This window comes from Cyphellophora europaea (genome assembly GCF_000365145.1).
Source record: "Cyphellophora europaea CBS 101466 unplaced genomic scaffold supercont1.3, whole genome shotgun sequence".
NCBI lineage: Eukaryota > Fungi > Ascomycota > Eurotiomycetes > Chaetothyriales > Cyphellophoraceae > Cyphellophora > Cyphellophora europaea.
Genome location: NW_008481809.1, coordinates 2,009,051 through 2,022,362, shown reverse-complemented (window position 1 = coordinate 2,022,362; position 13,312 = coordinate 2,009,051). Strand labels below are relative to the sequence as shown.

General features: G+C 53.6%; 2 protein-coding genes across 2 annotated transcripts; one reads left to right on the top strand and one right to left on the bottom strand.

Annotated features, from left to right (window-relative positions):
* Window positions 1–1,616: 1,616 nt before the first annotated feature.
* HMPREF1541_03663 (protein pyrABCN) lies at window positions 1,617–8,674 on the bottom strand (the record flags this gene model as incomplete). The annotated part of the gene is made up of 2 exons (XM_008718014.1): window positions 1,617–5,255; window positions 5,459–8,674. The coding sequence occupies 2 exons, from the start codon at window positions 8,672–8,674 to the stop codon at window positions 1,617–1,619; spliced, it is 6,855 nt and encodes a 2,284-aa protein (XP_008716236.1).
* Window positions 8,675–9,674: 1,000 nt separating this feature from the next.
* On the top strand, window positions 9,675–13,199 carry HMPREF1541_03662 (uncharacterized protein; the record flags this gene model as incomplete). The annotated part of the gene is made up of 1 exon (XM_008718013.1): window positions 9,675–13,199. One exon carries the CDS (start codon window positions 9,675–9,677, stop codon window positions 13,197–13,199), a length of 3,525 nt encoding a protein of 1,174 aa, XP_008716235.1.
* Window positions 13,200–13,312: the final 113 nt, after the last annotated feature.

Sequence of the window (13,312 nt, the reverse complement as noted above, 5' to 3'; positions counted from 1 at the left end):
TCCCACTTAGCAGAGGTGGTCACTGAAGTTGGGGCAACTGGCGATGGTGTCGTGACGTCTTCCCACTTAGCAGAGGTGGTCACTGAAGTTGGGGCGACTGGCGAAGGGGTAGTTACATCTTCCCACTGAGCAGATGAAGTTGTGACTGATGTCGGAGCAACTGGCGATGGCGTTGTAACATCTTCCCACTGGGCAGATGTGGTGACGGAAGTGGGAGCGACGGGAGTCTCAACCCAACCTTGAGTGGTGGTTGTCTCGGAGATTGGGGCAGGAGCTGGTTGCCATCCTTGGCCGCCAGACGCTGGGCCCCATCCGTGGCCTTGCGGAGCAGCAATAGCGCCGGAGATCAGAGCCGCAGCAACGGCAGCAGACTTGGAGCGGGAGGGCATCTTGTGTGTTGGGCTTGAGTAGGAAGATGAGAGAGTAGAGTCACGAAAAGGAGGGACGAGGGGTCTCGAAGATTAGGAGTGGTAGGACCAAAGAGTGTCAGAGCGACTCGGCGTTTGCCTGCTGTGATTGCGTTGCGAGAGAGTGTTGCTTGATGAAGAAAGAAACCGACTCACCTCTTGCGAACCAGAGCTATATACCTGAGACTTGGCCGTTGTACAGCAGGACGCTGTGGCAGGGAAAAAAAATACAATAGGGTTTTCCAGCCTCGTGGGCCAGATGATAGGTCGCTGCAGCAGCCATGGTTGGTGCGATGGCAGGCAGCTCTATCAAAAAGGTTGCACAAGGGTGTGTGTAGGGTTCATGGTTCGCCAACACGGCAGCAAAGCGACCGTAGCGGAGAAAAAAGACGAGGCGGGTCAAATTAAAGTCGCCAAGGCGTAGGCTTCCGGCCAATGAGAATTGAGCACAGCCCGGGGTCGTCCAGGCTGGTTCCCACGTAAGCAGGTTAAGCGAGTTTGTTTACTTCGTTAGCTCCGCGCTAGCCCACTATCTCAGAGGTTGGACAGCCGCCTGATCCTGGCTAGGTGCAGCTAGGTGTGGCTCGTCGCCTTGTGATACGGCTGCGCTTACCGTCAGTGGTGGAACCGTGGCGGCTGAGTCGCATAAGCGACGGTACCTGCCATCTCCTTTAACGAACTCTGGCCAGGCTTTGCGGCAGAGACTGACTTCATCTGTAGTCAAACTGACGTTTCCTGCCACCACAGACGGCAGTTGATCGAGCTTTGGTTGCCAGGAGAGACGATCTGACCACCTGAAACAAGTCAGTCTAGGTTTTGATTCGTACAACATGGCAACCTAGGGTGATTCCCAGCCGTGTTCCAAATGAAGGTGCTGCTGCCACTCACCAGGCCGGATGTCGATCTAGGGAAGGTTGGAAGCGACAGAAGACCAAGACGCGAGGAGAGCTTGGTAAGCTTGCCTTGACGACCGCGCCACCACAGCAACGACAGGATTTGGGCTGCTGTCTCAGACCTGCTGCACACTTGCATATGCATGTTCGCTGCAGGTATAGCAGCCAATACGGTCTTGTATGCGAAGTCATATTCTTTTGCTGCCAAAGCAGTCTCATCTATGATGACAGTCTGATTATCTATGAAATGCACTTTTAATTCCAACAAAGACGCCAATCACTCGTCATCCTGATGTTGTAATCTATGAGCTCTGCTTCAGGGCGCAAGCACCAGAGCCAGTAACGCCATTCGGATGTACAGACCATATCTCATTTGGCGGAAGTAAGCCGCTCTCTGATCGTAGTCTACTTCCTCGCTGATCTCGTTGTTGCGTGGAAGCGGGTGCAAGACCACCATGCTGGACTTCGCGTGTTGGAGGATGCTGTTGTTGACAACAAGGCTATCCTTGAGCCGATCAAATTCTTCAACATTGGGGAAGCGCTCTTTCTGAACCCTTGTGCAGTACAGCACATCCGACTTGGCCATGAGCTCGGGCGTCAGCGTCTCAGCTTCGAAACCCAAATGACCGGACTCGACGATCAAGTCGCGAACCTCGTCAGGGAGAGACAGCGTCTTGGGAGCCACAAGGTTGATGCGAACATTGTAGTACTGCAGCAGCTTGACAAGAGAGTGGACTGTCCGTCCATACTTCAAATCACCAGTGAAAGTGATCGTTAAGCCGTTGACAGTACCAAGTTCTTCCCGGATGGTGAACAGGTCGAGGAATGCCTGAGTTGGATGCTCCACGCTTCCGTTCCCGCCATTGATGACTGGGACAGGCGAGAATTGGCCAGCAATCGAAGCAGAATTGCCGTCGGGATGACGAAGCACGATCGCGTCACCGTAGCATCCCAATGTGCGGAGCGTATCTTGTAGGGACTCTCCCTTCTTCGTGGAGGAGTGGTCGGTATTGATAGCCACAGTTCGGCCGCCCAAACGCTGCATAGCCGCGTCAAATGATGCCGATGTTCGTGTGCTCGGCTCATAGAACATTGTGCAGAGCACTCTTGATTGCAAGATTGGCAACACACCCTGTCTCTGCACTGCCAGGCGCATTTCTTGCGCTACAGTGAAGAGAAGATGTAGGTCAGATCGGCTGAACTGGTTCACCGAAAGTATGTGGCGGTTGCGCAGAGGGGATGATGAAAGTAACGATTGCAGCGAGGGAGAAATCATGCTTTGTTGCACTGGTTGGGCAATAAGCGCTGATTGTGCGCCAGCGCCTGGCTCGAGATGGTCCTCGGCAATTCGGGCGCGAACTGAAGGACGTGGCCGCTGCGAAAGAGACATCCGTCGCGCGATGCTTCCATCGATCAGCGACGGCTTGCGATCGAACGGGCTGGCTGCCTGCGCCCCGATCACTGGCGAGGAGACAGCCTTAATTTCGGGCGAACTTGGGCTCACGAAGGTAGACATGTCCGTGCCTCGAGACAAGTCCGCGGACACTTCCCCGTCCAAGCATACGGTCTTGCCGTGGAAGGTCACACGCGTAACGGCGCCACGCATGATGCGGCCCACGAAAGGTGACCAGACCTCACCAGCCTGCAGCACATAAGGTCTATCGATGTCGACTTCAACAGAGGTTCCACTCTGCTCGTTGAGCTCAAAGATAGAGATTGGGTTGTGGTGCAACTTGGCGATAAGATCGTCCAGTGTCATTCGTCCCTCTGACACGGCAGTCAGCAGGAGCGGCACAGCATCAGCAATGCCCACAGTGGGGACTGCCTGCTTGCCCGCAATCTGATAAGGGAGGCTGCCAATAGAGAAGACATCGATAGTCTTCAGGTGTCTCCAGAGGGCTGCTTGGTCAGCCGCGGTTGGCAGCGCTATGCAATCCGCGTAGTCGCTCTGCGAGAGGAACAAGCTGTACACAGACACATCGCACGTGACCTTCAGGCCCTTCTCTTTGGACAGAGCAATCAGCTTGATATCGTCTTTAGAGGTGACATTCAAAACATGCACTTTGCGGTCGTGCAGGGAAGCGAGTAGAAGTATCGACGCCAGATCGGTCGTGTTCGCATCTGTCACGATTGGTTTGCTTGCCGGCCAGGTAGAGAAATGAGCTGTCACTGCTGCCACTTTGTTGATGTTACCAGACAAGTGGTTGAAAGGAATGAAAAGTGACCCAACTTCGCTCTGCAAACCGGATATCTCGTCCGAATTAGTCGCAGTTGCAGCGACCGAGAAGTTGTAATCAGTGTATGCAGCAAACTCCGCGTTGGCTTGCGCAGCCTTGAGTGTCTTGGCATCCGTTATGGCAGTCTCGAAGCCCACTGCCATTACTCGAATCATACTGAAGCCAGCAGCCACTGAGGCTTTGCTGACAAGCGAGAAGTCGTGCGAACCTGTCTCTGCAACACCAGGAACAAAGGCGGCAATATTGACCAGACCTGGAAGGACAACGCTGCGGTGACTCGTCTGGAAGTCGACATTGCTTATGTTCAAGTCGTACTTCCTGGCAATGCCCTCGATGAGGATCTTTGCAATCTTGACATTGGTGATCAACGGCGTCTGGTAGTCGACAGCCATTCGTCTCGTCCGATAACCCATGCTCATGTAGTTCGCAGGCCGACGGAACTTGTTGCTGGAGGGCAAATTGATGTAGAGGTCAATGGAGTTGTTGGCCAGGTGATGCGTTAATGAGTATTCAGACTTTTGCTCCTTGCTGCTATCGCCAAGTGATTCGAGGAATTTGACGGGAACGCCATGTTCTTCCAGGAAATCGGCGGTGCCGGCCGTAGCGAACAGCTTGTATCCCATTTTGTGCAACTTCTGACATGACGGTAGCATCTCCACCTTGTCCTTGAACGATCCGATGGAAAGCAGAATGTTCTTTTTGGGCAGCTTGAAGCCTGTGGATATGGTAGCCTTCATGTAGGCTTCAAATCGATCCCTTCCGAAAGAAGCGACCTCTCCAGTAGATGCCATCTCCACACCTTGGACTGGATCTGCTCCTGAGAGGCGAGAGAACGAGAACTGGGGAGCCTTGACGCCAACGTACTTCTCTGGCAAGTTGATTGCTGGATATGGCTCAACCGGCTCATCGACAATCAGTTTGGTTGCCATTTCGATCAGATCCACACCCATGACCTTGGAAACGAAGGGGAAAGAGCGGGAGGCGCGAACGTTGCACTCAATGACTTTGATCTCGTTATCCTTCGCGATGAACTGGATGTTGTATGGGCCAGTGACGTTAAGAGCATCGCCAATCTTTCGCGTGGCCTCTTCGATACGAGCGATGGTTTCAGGCTCTAAATCCTGTGGGGGGCAGATGAGGGTAGCATCTCCTGAATGGACACCAGCATTCTCAACATGCTCGGAAATGAAGTGGCCAGTCATGGTACCGTTCTTGGCGACGGCATCCATTTCAATCTCCTTTGCGTTCTCAATGTACTTGGTAATTACCACGGGGTAATCTCGAGAGACATCAACGGCCTGCTTGAGGTAGTTCTCCAGATCATCGCGGGAGTAGACGGTGTTCATAGCAGCGCCTGACAGCACGTAGGACGGACGGACAAGGACCGGATACTTGACCTTCTCGCAGAAATCGAAAGCGTCGGCAATGCTCGTCAATTCCTTCCATGATGGCTGGTCAACGCCGATTTGGTCCAGCATTCGAGAAAACTTGTATCGATTCTCAGCGGTGTCGATCATCTCAGGCGAAGTGCCCAGGATCGTAACATTGGCACGGTAGAGCTGTAGAGCGATGTTGTTCGGTGTCTGGCCACCCATGGAGATGATAACGCCGCTAGACTGTTCTTGGCCGTAAATGTCGAGGACAGTTTCGAGATTGATATTCTCGAAATACAAACGATCGGCCTCGTCGTAGTCTGTGGAGACAGTCTCGGGGTTATACTGTAGGGAAGTTAGCAGGGGTCTGAACGTGAGGGTAGCTATTGGGCCATCAGGGGTCGACCAAATTTCTGGGCGGGCCACCCGAACTCACGGCAGAGGCTTTTGGGCCTCCTCTGCTATGAGTTCGGGGAGCCGCTGGTCAACTTTGTCGCTCCCCGCTAAGGATCGAGGTGGTTTTCGGAGGGCTATCGGGAATGACTTACGTTAACCATGACGGTTTTGTAGCCTTGCTCGCGCAGGGTCCGTATAGTCCTCACAGAGCACCAGTCAAACTCAACAGAGGAACCGATTCTGTAGACACCAGATCCTAGAACCATGATGCCTTTGTCATTGGATACCACATCGCTCTCAGATCCATTGTATGTCAAGTAGAGGTAATTGGTGTAGGCGGGGAACTCGGCCGCAACGGTATCAATCTGCTTGACAACTGGCTTGATGCCAGCCTTGACTCTGAGCTTGCGCACAGCGAGTTCAGTCGAGTCAAGATAATTGGAGAGCTGACGATCGGAAAATCCGAGTTTCTTCGCATCCCGAAGTAGATCGACAGGGACATTTGTAGCTTTGAATTTCGTGAGGAATTTCGCAAAGTCACTCAAACCCTTCAAACGGGACAAGAACCACTTGTCGATCTTGGTCATCTCCCAGATCTTGTCCACACTGTAGCCTTCGTGCATGGCATTGGCGATCGCAAACATACGCTGGTCCGATGGTGTCTGCAGCTCGTCGTCCACCGACATCAGAGGGTTGGCAATGTTCGAAAAGCCCAGGTTTGAGAAGTCGACTCCGCGTATAGCTTTCTGGATGGCCTCCTCAAACGTTCGGCCAATGGCCATAACTTCGCCCACGCTCTTCATAGAAGAACCAAGTTGGGTAGAGACTCTGGTGAACTTCTTCAGATCCCATCTGGGAATTTTGACCACCACATAATCGAGCGATGGCTCAAAGCAGGCACAAGTCTTCTTCGTTACCGAATTGGAGATCTCGTTCAAAGGAATGCCCAGGCCCAGCTTAGCGGCGATGAAAGCCAATGGGTACCCCGTAGCCTTAGATGCCAGAGCTGAGGATCTGGATAGACGAGCGTTGACTTCGATAATGCAGTACTCCTTGGAGAATGGGTTGAGGGCGTACTGAATGTTGCATTCTCCAACGACACCTAGATGCCGAATGACGTTCACGGCTGTCGTCCGAAGCATGTTGTAGTCCTCGTCGGACAGTGTCTGCGAAGGCGCAACGACGATTGAATCGCCTGTGTGGATACCGAGAGGATCGAAGTTCTCCATGTTGCACACAGTGATGCAGTTGTCGCGAGCATCACGGACCACTTCGTACTCGATTTCTTTCCAGCCTTTCATACTGCGCTCGATTAGGACCTGTGGGCTGGCTGCGAAAGCCTTCGTACACAAGTCGCGAAGCTGGTCCGCATCCTCGGCGAAACCACTCCCAAGACCACCCAGTGCATAAGCCGCTCGCACGATGACCGGGTATCCAATATCTTCGACGACGCGCATAGCCTCGTCGATGTTGTTGGCGGACGCTGACTTGGCGCACTTCTCACCAATTGACTCCATGCTTCGGGCAAAGAGCTCACGGTCTTCAGTGGTGATGATGGTGTCGATCGGCGTACCGAGCACTTTGACTCCAAGCTCCTCGAACTCATCCTTGAGAGCTATGCCAACCTGTAGCGCCGTTTGACCGCCAAAGGTACAGTAGATGGCATCTGGCCGCTCGTGCTTGATGACTTTGCGCACAAAGTCGGGGTTGACGGGCAAGAAATAGACCTTGTCTGCAAGACCTTTTGAAGTCTGGATGGTGGCGATGTTAGGGTTGATCAGGACCGTGTAGATACCTTCTTGCTTCAGGGCTTTTATAGCTTGGCTTCCGGAATAATCGAATTCGCCAGCTTGACCAATACTCAAGCCACCGCTGCCAAGAACGAGGACCTTTTTGACGTTGACTCTCGGGTGCGCCAGATCATTCTCTTCTATGGTGCCGCCCGGAAATGTGACAGGCTTCAATAGTGCATCAACGGCTTGGATGCTGTCCATGATTGCCTTGATGAAGACATCGAACAGGAATTCGGTATCTCGTGGTCCTGGGGTTGACTCGGGATGGAATTGTACACTGAAATAGGGACGAGAAACATGCCTGATGCCTTCGTTGCTCCCGTCGTTGGCATTAACGAAGAGCTCTTCCCAGCCTTCAGGCAACGTCATCGAGTCCACAGCAAACCCATGATTCTGTGACGTGATGTAGCATTTCCCAGAGAGCAAATTTGTGCAAGGAATGTTGTGCCCGCGGTTGCCGAACTTCATCTTCAGAGTGCTCGCGCCTGCTGCACGAGCGAGGAGCTGATGACCGAGACATATGCCGAAGATCGGAGTGCGGCCTTCTTTCATCGCCTCAGAGATATGGGACACTGTCTTTGCCAAGGTTGCAGGATCTCCGGGACCATTGGAAAGAAACAAACCATCATAGTCTTTGCCAGCGTGAGCAGGGAAGTCATAGTCCCACGGCACCACCATGACTTCCACTCCGCGAGATAGCAGGCATCGGAGCTGGTTGTACTTCAAGCCGATATCAACAACTAGGACGCGCACCGGGCGGCCGCTCGGATGCATCAAAGCTGTTCCTTTGGGAGGAGCTATGAGTCGAGGGGTCTTGAGTGAGACTTGGTCCACGAGGTTCTCCTTATTCTGATCGTGCCACTCCACAGATTCGACCAGATCTCGCCAGTTTTGGGGGTGTGAGTGGTCACCGTTAGTGACGCTCGTCCCATTCGCCTGCTGGGAGTCCTTGGTTCGCAGGATCTTGCCAAGCATACTTCCTTCCTCGCGAATGATCTTTGTGAGAGCCCGGGTATCGACTCCTTCAATAGCCGGGACTCCCTGCTCCTTGAGCCATGCGCCAAGCGATGATGTTGCCAAGTGGTGGGAATACTGCTCTCCAGCATAGGAGGCCACGATGAGGCCAGCAACATGGATTTTGCTCGACTCGAAGTGTTTGGGAAGATCAAGTAGGAAGTCATCCTTGACTTCGCGCCCTGGCACGCCGTAATTGCCAACTAGTGGAAAAGTGACGACTAGAATCTGACCCTGGTAAGAGGGGTCGGTGATGGACTCTGGATATCCGACCATGCCGGTTTGGAACACCAGCTCTCCAGACACGCTCTTCTCTGCTCCGAAGCTGAGCCCTTGAAAGACGCGGCCATCTTGGAGCTCTAGGTAGGACGTTTTTTGGGCCCCTTGAAAGGTGGTGGATGCTGCAACTTCGGCGATGGAGCCAATTCGCTCGCTCTTCAGTGGTACTATCGCCGATTCCGGATGTTCTGTCGAGGTTCCGCCAGCTGCAGCCGCCAGTGAAGGACTCTGGGGAAGACCAAGTGCCTTGGTCTCCAGACCTGTAGATTGAGATCGAGGCATGGTGAGACAATAGGCCGGCTTAGATCCGAGCCAAATTGATCATGGATACATTCGGGGAGTATGAAATGTTATTGCTAAGGATTGCGAGAGTTCGCAAGCTATCCTTGTGGCTCATACGACAGGAACAAAACTTTTGCCAAAAAGTTGACACTTCAGGATACTTTTTATGCCAAGGCCGATCGGTCTGGTGGGTCGCCAGCAAAAGACGCGTCAACCAATCATAGCTCTCAAGATCTCAGCCCTACAGATCTACCGAACCAGATTCACAATTCATCCTCGCACACCTCCTCGACGCTCATGCTGTACTTCGCCGGCCTTAGTGCGGGCACCAACCGTCAGCAATGTGGAACGGCGGTGAGGCCCTTTTAGCAGATGTCATTCCATGCAGTGTGGTTTGTGCGGGAGATGTTCCCGGAGTAGGCACCCTTGTCCATGCGCATGCAGACCCCCACGTCTAGCGAAGGTAGCTAGAGACTGTACGATGACAGCTGCAGCCCTCACCAATCATTGTCCCATGCTGTTATCACTGTTCGCCTCCTTGACTTTCTGTCTCCAGGTTTCTGTACGACATTCAGCAATCGTAATGCACCATCTTCCGGTGCACCATAATGCGATCGACTCTGCATAAATTCGCGGGGTGCGAATTGTGGATGTGCTCTCCGTCATATGGTCTAAGTCGCTGGTGCAGGCCCGGTCTGCGCTCGGCGAGACCTACTTGGTATTACCAGGGTGCAGCATCACCACCACCTTAAACTCCTCTAGCAAACCCTTTCCCTCCGCTCGTCTGTTAACTAGCTGCATCATCGCCTTATCGAGTCGTGACACTCGATATCGCCTCCTTTGGCCATCTGCTTGCGACATCTTGTTGTCGTGTTTTCCATTCCGCAAAACAACGCGTCTGAGCACTTACTATTAACGACCATGCATCAGAATTTATAGCATCCTCTTCGGCCGTCTCTTTTTCCGGGACTCTGACTGCGCGTCTTGACGAGATTTCGGCATGTTCTCCTCCTTGCTGCGATCTCGAAGTCAGCGACGTAGGTCGCGCGTTGACCGTCCAACCTCGCCTTCCACCGAGCGAAGACCGTTTTCTGCTTTCGGTCGTCTTCCCCGGGCATCCTTCCCACGTTCCTACGCCAGCTACGATGACGATGAGCACAGTGGTGAAGAGGAGGACGAAGAGGAGGACCTCGAGCCCGAAGATGAAGGGGACGAGGACGATGAAGGAGACGAAAACGAGTCCAGTAGTCCACTACTACCCATCTTTTCGTCTGCGACCTTAGATGCCGTCCCTGTATTTAGTCTCACGCACATCATCCGGGAGATGGTGGTCTCAAGATGTGAGACCGTGCTTTCATGGGACCAGCTGCGTTCTCCTCAGGTCTCGCAATTCTTAGTCCGACCCATCCTGCAGCAAATTACCTCAAGTCACTTCAATGCTGCGACCGAATACGCTCTCCTGGCAAACTGCTTACAATTTTCAAAAGAAGCTGCCATAAATCCGGCGAACAGTGGCACAAGCAAGACTCGAGCAATGCTGTGCGAATTACTTGCCATCAGATTGTTGCGGGATTATTCTACACGGGAGCTCATCGATGCACTCTCGTATGACTTCGATCCCCTCCAAGGCCAAGTCGAAGCTGCTGCAGTCACCATCAATGGCAACCCCACGACAGTTCAACGGCGGGTCCCACCACGGGTCGCGAGAATCTCTTGCTACGAGGTGGCTCTCCGAGCGCAGGCGAAGCGCTTCCTTGCTCATCCCACTGTTGTACAACAACTAGAGGCCATCTGGGCTGGCAGCATAGTGTTTCATTCTGCTGCGGACAGCATGCATCGAAAATTACCGAGCAATCGACAACCCCCAGGCTATGGAACAATCGATGCCATCAAACACGAAGACCCCGACACGGCATCGTTACGCAGAGCGGTAACCATCTACAATCCTCGCGATGCGTCATTGTTGAAGCTGTCTCGCTTGCGGGTGCCTCGCTACAGGAACATCTTGTCCACGCTGTCCTTTGCTGTACTACTGGGGCTTTTCCTTGCAGTCCTAATACAGCGCTCTCTCGAGATTACAACGTTGGAAGTGATCTTCTGGTTCTGGGCTGGAGGCTACATGCTAGACGAAGTCGTCGGTTTCAATGAACAGGGCTTCAGCCTGTACATTGCATCCTTCTGGAACACTTTCGACCTTGGCATTCTAGCACTCTTGTTCATCCACCTTTGTCTCCGATTTTATGGCATAGCTATTGCCGATGTTCGGAAACACACGATTGCCAACATGGCTTACGATGTGCTTGCCGCGGACGCTATTCTGCTGTTCCCTCGTCTATTCTCGGTCCTCGATCATTACAAGTATTTCTCGCAGCTGCTCATCGCCTTCAGAATGATGGCTCAAGATCTCATAGCAATCTTAGTCCTCATTCTGGTAAGCTGCTCTGGCTTCTTTGTGGCGTTAACCTTAGCATTTGGCGAGGATAACCTTGATACTCCGGGGAACGTCGCCTATGCCTTGTTGCAGATCCTCATGGGCTTTACACCAGCGGCGTGGGATAGATGGGGCAGCTACAATACGCTGGGAAAGATCATACTGACCTTGTTTCTCTTCATCGCCCACTTTCTGATCGTCGTCATCCTAATCACGGTTCTCACGAATTCCTTCATGGCTATTGTTCAGAATGCCAATGAAGAGCATCAGTACGTTTTCGCCGTCAACACCATCGCCAGTGTCAAGTCGGACGCTCTTTTTTCATACGTCGCGCCAACAAACATATTGCAGTGGCTATTGACACCGTTGCGGTACTTTGTCCCGTTCCGACAGTATGTCAAGATAAATCGCACAATCATCAAGGTTACGCACTTCCCAATCCTGTTCTCGATCTATCTGTATGAACGCACGTTCCTGGGGTCATCCGTATACGATTCGATGGACCTAGTAGAGAGCAGGGGTCGACCTAAGCGTCCTTACGCGCCGAAACTTCCTCGCCTGGCGCGTGAACCTTCCATCGCAACCTTTAGACAGGATCGTGCCCTGGAAGAGGTCTTTCGGGCATTGCCAGATTCGACTCGTCGCCAGGATCCGAGCCGGGATCGCCGCCAGACGAGCACGGCTGTAAACAACTGGATGAAGGACATGGGTGACGATCTAGCTAGTCCGCCTCCAGAGCAGGATCGCAAAGTTGTCGACCGACTTGAACGCCAACGGACCCCGGGGCAATGGAAGAGATCGTTCCGGGCTCGTCAAGCGTCTCGTAGGACCATTTCGGTGGTATCTGATCCAGAGGACTTCAGGTCTATCACGGATATGTTCTCGCCCGGTCAAAACGTTATTACTGAGGAAATAACGCCATCGCACGTCGAGGGCCCTTCACAGCAGACCGACGCGGATGGGGACGACGAGCTCGCCCCAGACGAAGAACATGATGAGATGGACCAGTCAACGCACTTGACCGACAGCCCGGAAATGTCTCGGCCGAAGCTCCAACCTTCTATCGACTACTTTGCCCGGCAGGGTTCGCCTCGAACAAGGACGCCGAAGAAGATGAGTCCTGTGGAATCGCGCAAAGGTACAAGCGACGGAGAGTCTAACCTGCCTGTCACCCGCTCACCAAAGCAAGCACCTCGTTATCATTTCCGCAACTTTTCTACCGCAACTCAGATCTACAAGCCCGAGTCCAGCAGTGAAGCCACAGACCCCACTGCTGCTAAAACCCAGCCCTACAACTCTGGAACTGCAAGTCCTATCAACAAGTCTGCCTCATCCGGCATCACCGCTGCAGTCGCGGCCGGCCCGAGTGGCCGGAAAACACCCAAGAGGCCTGCACGTGTTATGCGCCCGATTCTTCCCACCAAGGATAACCCGGCCTTCCGATCCGCACCGACCCTTGCCGGCATTATGACACCCACACGCGCGGCCGGTCGCGGAGAGACACGCGAACGCCCGAATGCACATATGGACATCGTCAGTGATATTGGCGACAATCAGGCTATTGGAGGTGGATACGTTGGTGCGATCCCCGCGAGTTTTGCGACGCAGATGTTCCAGGCATCGAGGGGCGACCGAGAGCGGAAGAGCAGAGACGACGAGCAGGAGCGGATGGCGCGGTTGATGATGGCGCGCCTCACAAATCTGGAGGAGAGCATGCGCGAAGTCATCCACGGGGTGCGTGAGGTGGCCAACGTGAGCAACTCCGGACCAAGCCGGAATAGAAGCCCCGAAAGGGCTCTACCGCGAGTGGTGAAGCGAAACACGGGTCCGCGGGACAAGGCCAAGGAAGGGGACAAGACCAAAGAGGGTGGCAAGGGGCCCGAAAATGAGGTTGAGAGACCCGACACGGCCGTCAACGTGATGAACAAGGAGAACTTTGATCCGCGAGAACTCATTGCGGCAGTAGAAACGGCGCCACGCACACCGGAGGACCAGGGCTCGCCAGGCCCAACGCTGGCGCAGCAGAACCAGACGAGCATCGAGGACTTTGCGCGCGTCGAGGATAGCCCGCCCACCGTCAAGGGCGGGGAGTGACTGCGGCTGTACCTTGGACATCCGAGAGGGCTTTCAATATGCTGTGTTCGAGCGTTTGAGCGATCGCGACTGTTGACGCTTTCATGAATTGTGCGACTCTTAACGTGCGCTTC